At 46.3% G+C, this 16,806-nt stretch overlaps 1 protein-coding gene across 1 annotated transcript in view; it reads left to right on the top strand.

Annotated features, from left to right (window-relative positions):
• The window catches only part of MTMR10 (myotubularin related protein 10), a 436,359-nt gene that overhangs the window by 300,978 nt on the left and 118,575 nt on the right, over positions 1–16,806 (top strand). Inside the window, exon 8 of the mRNA XM_085644093.1 lies at positions 15,153–15,240. Within this exon, the coding sequence (XP_085500219.1) occupies positions 15,153–15,240 (88 nt within the window). The remainder of the gene's footprint in view (positions 1–15,152; positions 15,241–16,806) is intronic.

The following is a 16,806-nucleotide window of genomic DNA, read 5'->3' as shown; positions in this document are numbered from 1 at the left end:
TGTATGTGGTGGACGCGCAACCGTAGAGGATTTAATCTGTTGACAAATGTCACAATGTATTGTAACTGTAATGTAACTTGAACTTATATTGCGCAAACTGTCACCCCCACGGGTATCCTGGCGCTGAGACTTACCCTGTTGTCAGTGTACATATAAATGACCTGCTCGCAAGTATTGAGTAGCTTGTGTTACTCTTCCCTCGGGAAGAGCCATGTCATTAAATTCTTCCTGAATGGGAGCAAAGTTTGGATTTGTCTGATATTTAAGGGGAGATCATTCCAGAGTCGTGAAGCTGCTACACCAAATGCTCTGCCACCCGTCCTAGTCTTCTTGAATCTTGTGGTGGTTACCAGATTTGCATTTGATGTGTGGAGGTTTCTCCTGGGAGTATACTAAGTAAATTTTTCCTGAATGGATGTCGGATCCAATCCATGTACTGCTCTAAACACAATACAGAGGGATTTGAATTGTATTCTCTGACTGATTGGTAGCCAGTGAAGGTCCTTCAAAGCTAGAGTAGTTGATCTACGCTGCCTATTTAAAGACAATTTGGCTGCTATAGACTGAATCCTTTGCAACTTCAGTAACACTGAGTTAGGTGCTCCCAGATACAATGAGTTACAATAATCCAGCCTGCTCAGTATTATGCTCCTCACTACTTATGATCTAGTAGTAGCAGGCAGCAGTGGAAGGATCTGACATAATGCTCTTATCAAGGAGAGACCAATACTAACTGTTTTATTAACTTGTGACTCCAACTGAAGGTTATTATCCAGCAAAACCCCCAAGTTGCGCACTGTTCTAGCTGGAGTCAGCGGTTTATCCGTAGGGGTAATTCTGAATTCAGAGGGGAAAGGCTGTGCATTTTTGGTTGTGGAACAATATAATATCTCCGTTTTATCTCCATTGAATTGTAGGGAGTTATTTCGGAGCCATTTTGTGGTGTTTTGCATGCACCTGTCAAATATGATTGCAGCCACTTCAGTGCCAGTCCTTTCACTCCAATGTTCTCGAGTCTTTTCAGCAAAATACTATGATTCACCGTATCAAATGCGGCCGACATATCCAATAATACTAATACAATAGGATTGCCATTGTCAGCTCGCATTCTTAGGTTGTCAAGTATTGTCACTAGGGCAGTTTCCGTTCCGTGCCCTGGCCGAAAACCAAATTGAGCCTCATCTAACAAATGATTTTCTTCTAAATAGAGGGACAGTCATTTACTTACTGCCCGCTCCCAAATTTTTACTGGGTACGGCAGTAGGGAGATGGGTCTAAAACTTGATGGACACTGAGGGTCAAGTGAGGGTTTCTTAAGCAGTGGAGTCACCATTGCCTGCTTCCAACCTTCTGGAACAGTGCCTTTTTCCAGTGATTGGCAGCAGATCTGCCACAACCGAGGGAATAATTCTAAATGAAATTCTTTCCATATCCTCTGCGGAAGAGGATCCAACGGGGAACCAGAGGACACACTTGGAGCTAAGTTATTCAATATTTCCTCAGTGGGAATTAGAAAGCACACGGTGGTTGATTGCTATTGATAGCCTCTTCCTGTTGCTCTATTACTTTTATTGTCAATAGATCCTTTTCCACATCCAGGCTATTTTTACAAGATGTACAAGATAGTACATAATTACGGGTTTGTTTGTATAAACCTCGCCACCAATAACGTTGCCGTAAAATAGAAAGTCGCAGAAACTCTTGCATGTGCAGAAGCCATGCAGTTCTGTTCGGCCGTGATCAAAGGAAGTCTGCGGTCCTCGTTGGGAATAGCCGATCCTCAACGGACGGTATCGAAGCAAATGGGACTTGCTCAAGTGACAAATGATAAGAATACTTAGTAGGGAAACCTTGTGGGAATTCTGTCCCACCCTTCGTAGCAGCAATTGTCACAAGAATATCATTATCAATTTTAGTCATGGACCTAGTTACTGCTGTTACTGAACAAGTGGCTACTGCAGATTTGGCTATCATCAGCCAAAGAATTTCCGAATAGAATGTGCTCCCACACGCTGATGGCCAAGAGTATGAATAACGTGTGAGTGGCAAATGTTCCTCAAGTTCCGCCACTCGGACCCAAAGCGTTTTATGCTTTATTGTGCTACCTTTAGAGTCTCTATAGTCATTCTGAGTTCAAAAGAATACGTTGTCAATGAAAGCTTGCACATAGTAGTAGGAATCACACACAACAAGAGTGGTCACATCAGGATCAGCGAATTCTAGAGCCAAAATCAAAGCACGCAGCTCCACTAATTGGACGTAGTACAGTCCCCAAGCCCCTGTGTGTGGACTATGGAAGACTTAAATTCACCATTTACAATTGAACCAGCCACTGTAGCGCGAGCCGTGGAATAAGCGTGCTTTGACCCAATGGCTGGTTAAGCTAACCCGTCGGTATAGATGATACATTTGTACTGATCTAGAGGAAGCAAAGACAACGGAGGAGGATGAACGTGTTCATACTGTAAAAACTCCTGTGTCTGCAAACAGGGATAAAAGATAAGTGACATCAGCCTATGTCAAAGAACTTGCACATTGTATCTAACATGGATGCAAAGCATTAGAATTCGAAACACTCACCTTTGTTTGTGCTTCTAAAGCAGGTACAGGCGAAACCACAAGAATGCGTTTTCCCTGCGCCAGAGAGCGTTCCTTCAGAATCGCCATCTGGACCGCTGTCAACATTTTCTCAACTGTGGAAACTCGGTTTCCGCGGATGTGTACAAATGCGATTTATAAGCAATTGGTACTGTCACCTTCATTGAACGTCAAAGATGTGAAACCTACAGTCCCTGCCTCAATTCTTATGACCGAGTTTGTAGAATTGTCAAGGGTTAACAAGTAGTTGGTCGCAAGCAGATCAGACTGAAAAGACCGAAGAATCGTAGTATGTTCCGGAAGCCAGCTGGAAGACGAAAAATAGGGTTGTATCAACGCGTAAAGCGGTTTAATACGCCGGGCATAATCAGGAATGTATGCCCTCCCAAAGTTTAATAACCCCAACGAAGATTGCAGTTTTTTCAACATGGACGGAGGTTGCAATTGTGCACATTTCTCCAGAATTGAGGGGCCAAACCCCTACCTTGGTTATTGAGCTTGTAGCCCAAGAAAAGTACCACCATATAGGCTATGTGCGACTTAGCAAAATTAAATTTGTACCCCAAGTCGGCAAAGGACAGTATGATGCGATCTACACTTACAAGATGTGGTATCAACTCCTCATCAGTCAAATACATTTCATAGACGCAAGAGAAAGCATCAGGGTCTATGTCGTGCAAAAGAGACACAACACGCTGCAAAAGCCCCAGGACTGTTCTTCTAGCCCATAGGCAAACGCATAAACTGCTTCCGATTGCCGACCACAGTAAATGCGCTCAAGTCACAGCTACCTAGAGCCAAATTGTGACTATAAAATCCATTGGGAATATCAAGTGTTATTTTGTATTTTTTGCAAACAATATTGTTCACTAACGCAGAGCTGTGTGTGTTTTGAACTGCAAATGTACGAACGTGACTGTTCAAATGTCTATAATTTAGAGCGATACGATACGAATTGTTCGATATCGGAAAAAGAGGATTATTCATAGATGAAACACAGGGTTCAATGACACTCTCGTATTCTAACTGGGTCACAATGTCACTTATGGATGCTTTTGCTTCGCGCATATCAGATAGTGTGCCTGTGGCATAGACCGAAAAGTAATTTCATGTGCTGGTGAATCTTTATCCCAGCCCACCTGATTACGGTATACAGCCGGCGTTAGAGCTAATGCCCATTCTGAAGTGTGTAGCTTGTTTAGCCTCTTCAGAGATGTAATGGGAAAAACTCTGGAGTATCACATCCTCCCCTCGGGAAGAATCTAAAACGAATGGAGGAGGCCAATCCGCCTACGCCAACAAAATGTTGTAAGAGGAGGCAAGGCTGTCCCAAAAGACAACCTTAATTGTCCAACTTATACCACCCTCAATTTGGAGGACTATCACATAAAGCCTATCAGGGGGTGCAACTCGAGTATCTGCTGTTTCCACTGTAATGAAAATATCAGTTGTTCTCGCCTCCAGACAAAGATAGAGTGCCTCTTGCACTATGGTAACTCCTGCTGCGCTGTCGAGGAGTGTCACCGCCCATCTCAGGGTTCTCACCGTCTGAGGCACACTTCGCAGATAAAGCGGCAACTTTCTTCTTCTGAAACGGGGCTTGAAAAGGAGGTTGTCCCTCCAGTTTAGCTTTTACGCCAAACTGTGATGGCGGATCATGTCGTTGCTGAGTGGTCTCGCCTTGTCTGCGATCCTGTCGCTCTCCACCACCGAACTGTGAATCCAATACTTCTTGAAAGGAACAAGGAGAGCGTGGATCAGGAACTTGAAACCTCTCTGGTGTCATAATTTTAGAGCGGCCCCAACAGCGAGTGGGTAGGTCAGACGACTCTTGCAACGGAGCAAACATCACTGGAAATTCCAAGTGTTTTCCTGCCGGAAGTCCATGAAGTAAATTGCCAACCAAACCTGGGTTGGTCATCATATTACAGGTACACCACTGTAGGTTTTCTAGGTTGGTTTATCAGGGACACTTCACTAGACAACCACCTTCTGTGTAGATAGAATTTTTATACTGGTCCTGACGAATCGCCGCTAGATCTACGGACTAAGAGCGAGAAACATGTTGACCACTTGATAGAGCGCCTACACTGATACATCACGTCAGAAGTGTGCCACCTTGCTTTTAACCCGGTTGGAAGCCTTACTGATTAAAATTGTTCTCTCTGGGACTTCCAATTTGTTTTAACCTTCCTTGGTTCATTCACCTTCACCTCCTACATCTACACATATAGGCCCCTCAACCCCACGGCACCAAACAGCTAATTGGAATAAAAGATCTCCGCCAAAGAGCCCCTCATAGGGAGCCCATCAGGTATTGCAGCACTTACCTGATGAGAAGCATGCCCTATGATGAAGCATGACACCCATCCGGGTGTGTGAGGGCCCTAATTCCAACAGGAGGAATTCCCTATTCCCCCTGTAACCAGTGAGGACCTATGACCACCTAACCTTCTTTGTCCCATTTCCCCCCCCCCCCAAACAACAGTCAAGAACTGCATACCTCTTTGTATTTATAATTTTAGAGCGGTCATATCTAAGTTCAGAAGCCTCTGATGTCTGTGAAACCGCATGCGAACCTTGCTTCAGCTGTTGCTGCCGCTGATTCCTATTCCAAGCCTTTCTAGGAAATACAGGACGCCCCTCCTTTTCAGGCAGGGGCATATTCTGTGTTTGAGTAAAAGGTCCAATTCCCAGATTATTGTGCCCCAATGATTTATAAACGTTCGCAATAATTGTTGGCAATTCATGTTGTTTATCCACGTCAGCTACTGCCTCTAGGCGATGACTCACCTGCAAGCTAACAGCTTCCCCCTTTAAGTTAGCAAGAATAATTTCGGAGACGATAGGGAACACGCCCACCAATCTCATCCCCAATTCGAGGGCAGCCTCTGCCCCGTGTTCTTCTTAAACCTTCTTAAGAACAGTCGGAAGCACGGATCCTATGTTTATCTACAGGAGACGTATGTGGATAAACAGCTTCGAATTGCTCAAATTTTCGGCCAACCAGAAAGGCAAATCATCCCTGTTCTGAGGACACTTCCCTATGACTGATTTAAGCATGATAGGACTTATAACCACGCCACCACCATGACCTGGTGGCAGAGCAGCACTAGCCGGTGCCACTGGTATATTACGAGACATAAATTGTATGACACGTGTATATGTATCAAAGATGTGTGTAATTTGGATGAGGTGTAAATCCTGCCAAAACGGGCCATGTGGCCCCGTTGACCGATAAGGAGCAGAGACGGACCAGAGATACAAGGTAAGGCAGGGCGCCATTAAACCATATGGTGTGCCGACAACGGAACTTCAAGTAAACGCTATGGACGACAAACTTGTGGAACCGCATCACGTTCATATACGTGAAAGAAGTTATCATTCCCAGCAACAGCTAGAAACTTAACCCAAGAGTAAAAAACTTAGAAGCAGAAAGCCGTGTAGGCCTCTACCACAAATATAAAATCTGCTCCCGCAACCGGGACTCCATGTCGAGTTAAATGAGCAGTTACTGCGTTGCGGTTAGGCGCAGCAATGTTAAACGGTTGTGCCATTATAGGCAATGGAAGGGAAAATGGTAGGGCAACACAGAGCAAATAAACAAAACCTTTTAATATTCACGCTTAGAAAAACCTATAACACTCTAATATAGGAGGTCCAGCCCTCGCACCACGGACGTCTCTGTAACCGGTGAGAAGGTATTGTGGGCAAGCACAAGCGCTACTCAGGGAGCCTCGTGTATGGGTATTGTGGACAAGCACAAGCACTACTCCGGGGCCTCGTGAATAAGTAACAGACCAAATGGTGGTGGTGCCATGTTGCAGGGATTCTGCACATACACAGCACAATGCGCAGGAATATGGGACCTCTGTGTATAGGGGCTAAGCCTTCCCACCACCTTAGTGCCCACGAGCCCTGGATCGACTAGCTATAGTGTCTCACTTGCTCTCCTACACACTCCTAAAGAAGCAAATGATTAGACACCCCAGAACACAACACTTCCGGTTCTCTCTGGAATCTCGGTAACAAGACACACCTTTTCGCTCACACTCTTGTACCTGTCTAAAATAAGAACTTACTGAGACGCAAATATAGTTTAAAATGTTTATTTTAAGTATTGTGCTCTAACATGCAGTATACATGCCACAACCAGCAGAAAAATGCATAAAACTAATGCAGTTAGCATTGCAGCTAGGCCATATATCCTAAAGGGAGATGTCATCATAGAAAGACAATGGACAAAGGACTATAATGCCTAACCTCCCTCCCCTTGGTAAGAATAAGTAGGATTATATAATAAAAGATCTCTGGGCTTTGTCAGCAGACCCCATACCTTAGTGCCTAGATGGTATAGAAAGTCCATTGCTCTTCTACCTAGAAAGATCCCTCTCCAAGTTTATTACCTAAACATGCATCCCCATAATATCAAACTATGCGCTTCCAGCAGCAGCTGCATTAGCATGTTTTGTCTAGTTGCTAGGGACGGCCCGGACCGGATTAGCAAGCGGCATTGTTTATCGACTTTGCTCACAATGTTCTAACTAAACTCAAGGAACAGGCAGAGAACGAACAAAGCAAATGCTTCTCATGTGAAAGGCATAAACAGAGTCTTGCAAAAATAAAGCCATTTAGTAACGTGCACAAAAGCTGCATCATGGCTGCCAGGCTAATGCTAACTTAGCGATGTCGACAATGTCCCTATCGGCCACGTGACAAGATGCTATCTTGACTATTAATGATCTCTCAAAGAAAGTAAGCCATGTGAGGGTTAAAGAAGAATATTCAACTACAGTCATGTTTCAGCCCTTTAAACTTCAACAGCAGGATCCCATGGCACAGTCACTTTCAGTGAGTAATCCGATCACATGTTGTGCATACTGTATATCCAAGCAGCATGCTGCAGTCATAGCCCCTTACCAAATCAAGTACTATGTATCAAATACAATTAGAAATGTAGTACAGGGTTGATCAGCTGGAATCCTGCATCTGACTCTTACAGTCTTAAAAAAAAAAAGAAAAGGCTAATTATATTCTTTCATCAAGTGTTAAGATCGCACTGGGGACATTATGCCTCTACTGATCTCACCACAAAAGTTTAAAATGCTTTTTTATTTAACCATATTTTTAAGCTAATGCCCTGTATGGAATATAAAATCTTCTAGCAAAAACTAAAATGAACAAGAATTTTTTGTCAAGTAGGATGGCACACGTTTTTGATGACTGGTCTGCTGCACTCTCGTCTCTTGTTTGCACATAGTGAAATTCTTCATTCCTCTTCCCCTCACTAGCTGTGCTTTTTATGTACCTGTTGAGAATATTCTGCTTATTTGTCAATTTTAGAAAGAGCTGCACATTCGCACTCACTCCACAGTCTGGCTATCTTAACTTGATGAGACTCTGGGTAGGTCACCTGCCCCTGGATCTTCATTAATGGCTGTTGCCCAAGTTATGGGGGTTGAGCAGTGCCAGAGCGGTCAGTGCCTTGGCTTAGTAGGCTCTCTATCAACAACATGTCAACACTTTGGTGTACATTAGTTGACTGGACATACATGGAGCAAGCAGAACTCCCCCGGTTTCTGTGTCCACGCATCAGCAGACGTGATTCATATTCTGGCCACTCTGCCTAGGAGTTTCAGACCAAATATCCAATTGGTTCAGGATGATTTGTCTAGAGGTGCCTCTCAAATAATTCTTGCAGTAGTTTGAAACTTATTCTGGGAGGGGGAGGGGAGGGGGGGTTTCGGCAGCCAATGAAGATGGCCGACGCCTCGTAGAGCTCCGGACCTCCAGGGGCATAAACACAAATCCGACACGTTTATCCGCACTCTCGTCCAGCAATAACCGCCGCCGGAACCCCTCCCGCATCCAGCAAACTAACCGCCTCGCTCGGAGCGCCCATTCCTGCATGCATCCGCTGAGATATACAAGTCGCAGCCTTGAGGCACACCGCGACTGGGGACTGAAGTGGGTGCGGTGCCCGGCAAAGACATCCGGCATCGCAGACCCGACGGCGCGGAATGACTGTGTGCCCTGGGCTGATTCCCCAGTATAGTGACCCTCCTGCCTAGGCCCCAGGTCTTCCGTCAGTAACTTCGGCCACATGACGGAACCCCCGAGGAGTTCAACGCGGTGGGGTCCCGCCGGCCTTGTACACCAGCGGCCCAGTAGAAAAAGCCAACATGAACTTCCACGCCGAGGTGGGGGCTCAGGATCGGGCGTTGGCGCACTGACAAAAGGGCTTCCTGCGGCACCGACACAATAGACGCCTCTGCGCATCTCTGACCTGCGTGCCGTAACCCACCGAGGGCCGCCCTGCATGCGCTGGGCCGCCGCCACGATTGCCCACTGCGTGGCGGCGCAACACTCCTGAATGCCAAAATTCTGCGAGGGCCCGCTCTGCACCAGGTGACAGTGGGGACCCTGAAACATAACCAGGCCCGCTAAATAGGATCGTGAGCAAACACTGGAGCCACGCGTCTGCAGAGGCCCCTGCAACAAGCCACTTTGAGGCCGGGGTGGCCCCACCCTCACCTGTCACGGCCCATGAACAGACCTACTTCTGGGCTTCTGTGTGTGAAGACTGCAGATCACCCAGAGGGTGCAGCTCTCCAAGCTCCGTGACTGACCCAAGTTCAACCCCAGGTTATAGCCCATAATAAATCCCACAGTGGCACACACCGGTTGGCAGGAAACCTGACAGGCTCCATGCGCTACGAGGCAGCACAGGCAGGCGGCGGTGAGTACTTCTATCAGGTGACTAGCGACCACTGGTGGTAGCCGCAGAGTGGGGCAAGATGAGGGCCGGGGCCACCGAATGACCCAAGAAACTAAACTTGAGAAGTATGTTTTCTCCAAAGCGGACAAAGGTACCCATGACCGTACTGAGGCTGCCGTGGCGTCAACTAAAGAGACCTCACCAGGGAAAAGATCACGCTACAGGACATTATAATCACCCTCAATAATGTACACACTTCTCTGGAGCCCCGCATACATACCGTGACCACTTAACTCTCACTTATCCGTGGAACTTTAGCTCTCAGGTGACAGAGGTAGAATCGATAACAGTCACCTTAAGTACAGACACAGCCTCCCTGAAGAAACTAGTGAAACCAATAGAAACAGATAACAGAACCATGGCAGCGAAGCTAGACGACTATGAAGGTCGCTCCCGACATGATAACGTTTGCATCGTGGGAGTGCCGGAGGGAACGGCGAGGGGGACCTGCCATGGACCTCTTTGTGGAGGTCCTGATCAAGAACCACCTGCAGCCCAAGGGACTCTCCAATTGCTTTTCGGTCGTGCGGCCCCACCGTGTCCCCGAGCAGACCCCAGCCAGGGGCGCCCCCGCGACCTATACTAGCACGCATTTTTAATTTCCGAGACCTCATCCTCCAGACGTCAAGAGCAGCCCACTTGATCCGCTATCAACAAAGCGTGATATCTTTCTTCCCAGACTACACAGCGGCTGTTGCCAAACAGCAGCGGAATTTCATAGCGGTGCAGCAGGAACTCGGGAACCGTGAACTCAAATAATCTATGCTGATTCCTGCACAACTGAGAGTGGAGGCGGATGGGAAGACATGGTTCTTCACCACACCGGAGGAAGCACAGGACAGGCTGGAGGGATGGCGCCAGGTCCAACACTGTGGTAAGCCCGGATGAAAAGCCGCTCGTGACACAACAAGATCACAATGTCTGAACCAGATGGCTAGCTCGCCAGAGTCAGGGACTCGGCCCAAAGAGGACTAAAGGAACAAACTGGACACACTCAGAATGAGATACTAGTGCACAGGGACCTGTTCTGAGATCCGCATGGCGGCGACAAATGAAGACGCACGATGCTGAGACCGGAACCTATCCAGGGTCGATCGATTAGCGATCCTCCGAGGGATTCCAAGCGGACAAGGGGTTTCCGATGTCCCATTATATTCATTTAAATAAAACCGGGAGGGTATCTCTGTCCTTGAGAAGCCCCCGAGGAGACAACACAGGAGCTCTCTCCCCCTACAAAGGTACCGGGTAATGTGAAATAGGCCCTCTGCAAATTTGGGGTGGCGGGAAGTTTTAAGACCGTCTTGCGGGTTGGGTGGGGGGGGGAGGTGTATGAGGGTTTCTTGCGGAAGTTCTGATTTATTGAGTTTGTTTGTTTGTATATGTTATATGGCACACTGTAGGTCCATTCATCCTGTTTGCGTGCTACTACAAAACAATATAGATCATATAGAGCAGGTTACATACATCCCCCAGGCTGATGTCCCATGATCCCACAACACCTTTGGCACCTCACACACAGCACCTACCAATTATATCCTGGAATGTTAATGGTCTTCAAGATGAGCTTAAAAGAGGACTGGTTCTACAATACTTAAAGAGTAAGGCACCAGCAGTGACTCTATTGCAGGAGACCCACTTAACAGGGACAGTTTGCAAAGCCCTAGATAGGTAGGGTTTTAAGCTCGCTGTGCACTCTGAGTTTTCATCTGGTTCGCGGGGAGTAGGAATCCTCCTTAAGAAACAGTACCCGATTGTCATTAAACACACATACACAGATGTCCAGGGCCGTTTCACGGCGCTGTCGTGTCAGTGGAAAGAACGTATGGTTAACATTGCGTCAGTCTAAATCCTGCCCGCGCTCCATTCCTCAGTATTTCAGGCGCTCAGCGAATTCATACTCCGGCTCCCACAGGGCAACTTAATAATAGGAGGCGACTTCAAAGCCATCACTAGATGATGCTCTGGATCGAACACCCCCACGACAACAACACCGGACACACTCTCTCCTGACGGACTTCCTAGACACCAAAGTCATGGTTGACATTTGGCGCGCCCGCTTTCCACGGACGCGACAATATACGTATCACTGGGGTGCACACAATATCCTCGCCGGAATAGACTACATACTGGCACCAGCAGCCGAACTTGGAAACTTTTTAAAAGTAGCACATTTACCAAGGGGTATTTCTGATCACTCCCCGGTCAGCGCTCTAAACACTTGGCATTTCACGGCGCAGAGTCGCATATTCCCTATATACCCCGGGTACCTCAGGACCCCTGAGATCGGTAAAGGACTGACTGACACTACCATATACTATTTTAGCGAAAATGCACCTTCCGTCTCTTCTCCGCTTGTCCTCTGGGATGCGTACAAGACAGTGCTTCATGGGCAGGCGGTCTCACTCATAACCCATCGTAAAAGGGAGAAAGTTAGAACTGTGGCGACACTTGAATAGGAGGTAGATGACCTGGAGAGAGCCCACAGTCCGGACCCCTCTGACACGAACACTCATTTATTGCATCTTAAGAAGCAGGAGTATAAAGGTCATTTGTGGTAGGCAGCGAAAACGCGGCTCGCCAATACCCAACACACCATGTATGAAAGCGGTGATAAAGCCGGCAAGCTATTGGCCTGGCTTGACAAGCGGGAAAAGGCAGATAGATGGATCACAGAACTCCAACTTCCCACGGGTGACATCACTCGGAATCCCCAATGCATAGTAGACTTACTAGCCTATCACTTCGGACGGGTCTACACTTCCACACTCACAATTACACTCCGAGATATTAAACTTCCCAGATTAGCGGAGACAGAGTCTTAATTGTTAGAGGCAGAGCTCTCCACAGAAGAAATTGCAATGGCAATCTGTAAACTTCAGTCAGGAAAGGCACTGGGCCAGAACGGTATCACATTAGAGTGGTACTAACGTAACAATACTCACTCTGTATCTGGTAGCTATGTATGAGGCCAGCTTGGACAGGGGTGAACTACCTTGAGACCAAAGAATGGCAACAATAGTGGCCATTCACAAACCCGTGCAGGAGTGTTCCTCCTGCAGGCCCATATCTCTGCTCAACCCTGAGGCCCAGATATTGGTCAAGACCCTAGCCAACAGACTCACGCTGCACCCAACAACGCTGATACATCCGGGTTTATGCCGGGGAGAAATACAGCCTTAAATCTTAGGCGCCTCCACAACGTGTTGGGCTGGAAACATACCATTCAGGAAGAAGCCGTTGTGCTGTCCTTAGATGCGTGCATGGCCTTTGACACAGTCGAGTAGCTCTTTCTCTTTGCTGTTCTCGAAAAATTGGGGTTCGGACCGAAATTCTGCTCCTGGGTTAGGTTACTCTACACTGCTCCCCTTGCCCACGTAGTGGCCAATGGGCATAGATAAGAATGGTTTCCATTGCACCAAGGCATGAGACCGGGCTGCCCGCTGTTGCCGCTTCTCTTCGCCTTAGTGCTGTAGCCTCTGATGGTCAGTGTATGGCAGGACCCGGTCATCCGAGGGCTTCGATGGACTGAGGGATGTGAGGATCGGATATCCTTATATGCAGACGATATCCTCCTATATATGGCCTCTCCCAGACGCTCCCTGTCCTGCCTATTAGATATCTGTAGCTCATATGGACGTTATTCAGGGTACACGATTAACTGGACAAAGTCAGTGCTTTACGTCTTGAAGGGTCCCCCACCGCTCCTTCCGGCTGGCTGCGATGTAACAATTGCAGAGGACAATTTTCAAATATTTATGGATTCACATCACCCATGATCCGGAAGTATTTATGAACCTGAATCTTTAAGCCCCTTTGAGACGGTTGCAAAGGAATAGCAAGCACTGGCAGTCGCTGCCTTTGTCGCTCCTGGGAAAGGCGGCGCTTTTCAAAATAATGGCGCTCCCCAGGTTTCTCTACGCCATCAAAACGCACCCTTCTTAGTCCCCCAATCCTACTTCTGTGCCATTGAGGCAGAAGTTCCTAAACTCCTCTGGGACAATAGACCGGCTCGCATAGCTATGGTGAAACTATAGCACACCTGGTACGATGGGGGCATCGCGCTCCCTAACATAGACATATTACTGGGCCTCCCAGCTGATGTGATTAACCACTGGATTCATGTCCACCACACGGACCCAGCCTATATCCTCGACAGGTTGCAACCGGGTGAGACGGGGCCTTACTGGGCGCTCTATAACAAGACCTGGACCCTAATGGGCCTCACAAACCACACACTCCAGGTATGGAATATAGTGCAAAAAAAGTTAGGGTGGCATAACATAATCACACAAGCAACACCCCTCTGGGTCACGGACAGGCTGGGAAGATTAGAAGAAAGCAAAGGCTTTAATCTCTGGGGCCATATTGGAATATCCAAGGTGGCGACCTCTGGGTACGGGGAAAAATGATCCCATTTACACCGCTCCAAACGCAGTACGAAATGGCGTCAACGGAGCACTTCTGTTACCGACAGATCAAACACGCCCTTGAAGCGGCAATTCTCCCCGACACCACCCTACCTGAGGCCTCCCCGCTAGATCACATGGACAAAAAAGCAGTCTCGATGACTTATTGGAAAATCATCAGTAACATGCCAGATCCAGTGCAGAAGCTCAGAGACAAATGGCAGGCAGACCTGGGAGAGTTAGATGATACGGATTGGCAGGAGGCACTAGCATCCCCTAGAGAAGTGGCGATCGCATCCAAATTACGCCTAGTACAACTCAAGATCTTGCATAGATTCTACTACACCAGAACTACTCTCTGTAAGTTTGGGAAAGTAGACACCCAGCTCTGTATGCGACAATCTGGGGAGCTTGGTACATTCTTTAATACTATATGGGCATGCCCTGTAGTGGGGTCATACTGGGAATCAGTTATGTCCCTTATCACGAGGGTGAGTGGGAACCTAGTCCCTACAGAGCCCAAATGCTGTTAACTCATATTTGGGATGTGACAGACCTGAATTACATTCCTCTTGGTTAGCATAATACCCAGTATTATGCTAACCAAGAGGAATATTGCTAGACACTGGGGTGTAGCAACCGCCCCCACACTCACGGAATGGTGCAGGGATATGGACACTGCCATGGTGGCGGAAAAGACCGTATACACACACACAGGGGCTGTCCAGAAAAATGGGGAGGCTGTAACACATATAGAGGGGATATCTGCGAAATGCCTCTTGTAACTCAAGAATTGGAATAATCAAATGCAAATGACACTGAATTTTGTAACGCTGTTTATGCAATGATCAGGTGCGAACATTCTTGTAATATACATAGGTGACATAGAATGTATACTGTATGGACTGTATATGTTATATGGATGCATGTAAGAATTGATAACTGCCTTTCACACATAAATAAGTTTTTTTTTTTTTTTTTTTTAAACAATCCTTCAGAGTTCCACAAATAAATATATTTTTCCTCAGCCTCTCAAATTAGCAGTGACATTGAAAGTTGTTTATACAACTCATACACTATGGTCATTGTATTTCACCAGTGAAAATTAGAAAAAAAATAATTGTTCTGTTAGAACGGCTTTTTAAATTGACCTTGGGATATCCTTTTGCTAGATGTTTTGAGCATTGATGGCTTGTTTAAATTGCTTTTTCTAAATGAGCATGGCTCATTTGCTTATGAGCTGATATTGAATTGTCTAATTTTGGTCTTTAGTGCCTTCATGGCCTTATTGATATTTACAGTCATGCTGTTCAAATCTAAAATAAAATGTGCTTATGTTTTAAATGTTATCAATGTTTTTGCTTTTCCAGCCTTCCAGAATATTTTGTAGTTCCCTCTTCTTTGGCAGATACAGATCTTAAGCAGTATTCTCATTCTTTTGTTGGAAGGCGGATGCCAGTAAGTGAACTTATTTTACTTTTATATAGGTTTATTGTTAGCCTACATTTGGGAGCAAAGCTACCAAAAGTAGGTTATTCTTGAAAGAATTAATAATCCATGATTAGAAATCTGAGGATCACACTTTAAGAATATTTTACCAAATGCCTTACTTTAAATGGAAACAATTTGCTTGAGCATTTTATTTAACAAAAGTAAGTTAGCAACAAAAGCATTCTTGTTTCAGAGTAAAGAAGTATTTTTATACTGTTCATTCTTCACTCTTAAGAGTATTGAATTCTCAAAAATGAAAGCTTTATTTTTGGATCTTGTATCATTGATTTATGTTCTCATGGTGACCATATAGCTGTATTCTTGTCGGTTATTTGGAATATACATCTAATCCTCCTGGGGCAGTTAGAGGTTGCATAACATTCTGAAATTATTTTGATCAAATCTTCCTAGCATGTAATTGAAGGCATATGTGCAGTGCACTGACCTGATTTAGGGTGTTCGCACTGCCACTTAATAATTTTGAGGTAAATGTTTTGATGGTGCAAGATGTTTAATCATCTCTCTGCTTCACGTCTCCTCATTAGTAAAAAATTTGAGAAGCCGAAGTTGGGAGGTCACATTGTGTACATACATTCTTGTTCTTACGTTGTATACTGAAATTTTGCTGACTGGTTTTGAGCTGTTAGAGATGTTTAGATGTATTTAGTGGGAGAAAAGTATAACACAATGTTCGAGTCATGTGTGCTGTAGATACACATGCTTTGCATACTCCTGCCATCTGGTGTTGTGTCTGGATGTTTGCAAGCTGTTTTTCTTCGAAGAAGTCTCTCCTAGTCACGAGGTAAGGTGACTCCTTTCAGTGATAGTGCACATGAGCATCAACTCCATTGTTAGATTTGTTTTTTCCGCCATTGGACGTATATTGCTGCGCTCCAGTTCGAAACCACCCTTCGAGGTTTAACCGCGCTCAGTTAGCTCTCCGTGGATGGATCGGACTCCGTTTAAATTCTGAACTCAGTGCCACGCTAAGTATCCGCACACCGATTCCCACGAAGTGTGCAACTTGTGCTTGTCTCCCGAGAACAAAGAAGAAAATTGTGACGCTTGCACATTGTTTCGATCAAAAAAGGCTATCATCGTGCTCGATGTTGAGAGATGCAGCGCGGCCAAGAAGACATCGAGGCATCAGCGGCAGAGGAGGAGGAAGCCTTCTCCAAACAAGACTCGTACTCAGAACTCGAGATTGACGCTAAAGAACTGCCGCAGGGACAAGGTGACGTGAGTACCGAAGAACCCTTGCCCCCGCAAACTCCTAAAAGACATAAGGCTTCGACAACACCTCTGCCTTCTGGCCAAGGTCGGCACTGAGACGATGTTTCCGACGCCCTGCCTCCAGGCCCGGCACCGAAACCACCAGTCCACGCATAGGTCATCACAGATACTTCACATGCTCAAAGGCATGATGCGACATGCTGATGAGATCTTTAAACATCCAGTCAGAGCATGCATCTTGACTGCTAGAGTGGACAAAAAATATAAGGCCTCTCCTACAGACCCTTTATTCATCAAAGG

Source organism: Triturus cristatus, chromosome 3_1, assembly GCF_964204655.1.
Source record: "Triturus cristatus chromosome 3_1, aTriCri1.1, whole genome shotgun sequence".
Classification (NCBI taxonomy): Eukaryota; Metazoa; Chordata; class Amphibia; order Caudata; family Salamandridae; genus Triturus; species Triturus cristatus.
The sequence above is the reverse complement of the archived record's forward strand: the minus strand, read 5'-3'. Positions and strand labels throughout refer to the sequence as shown.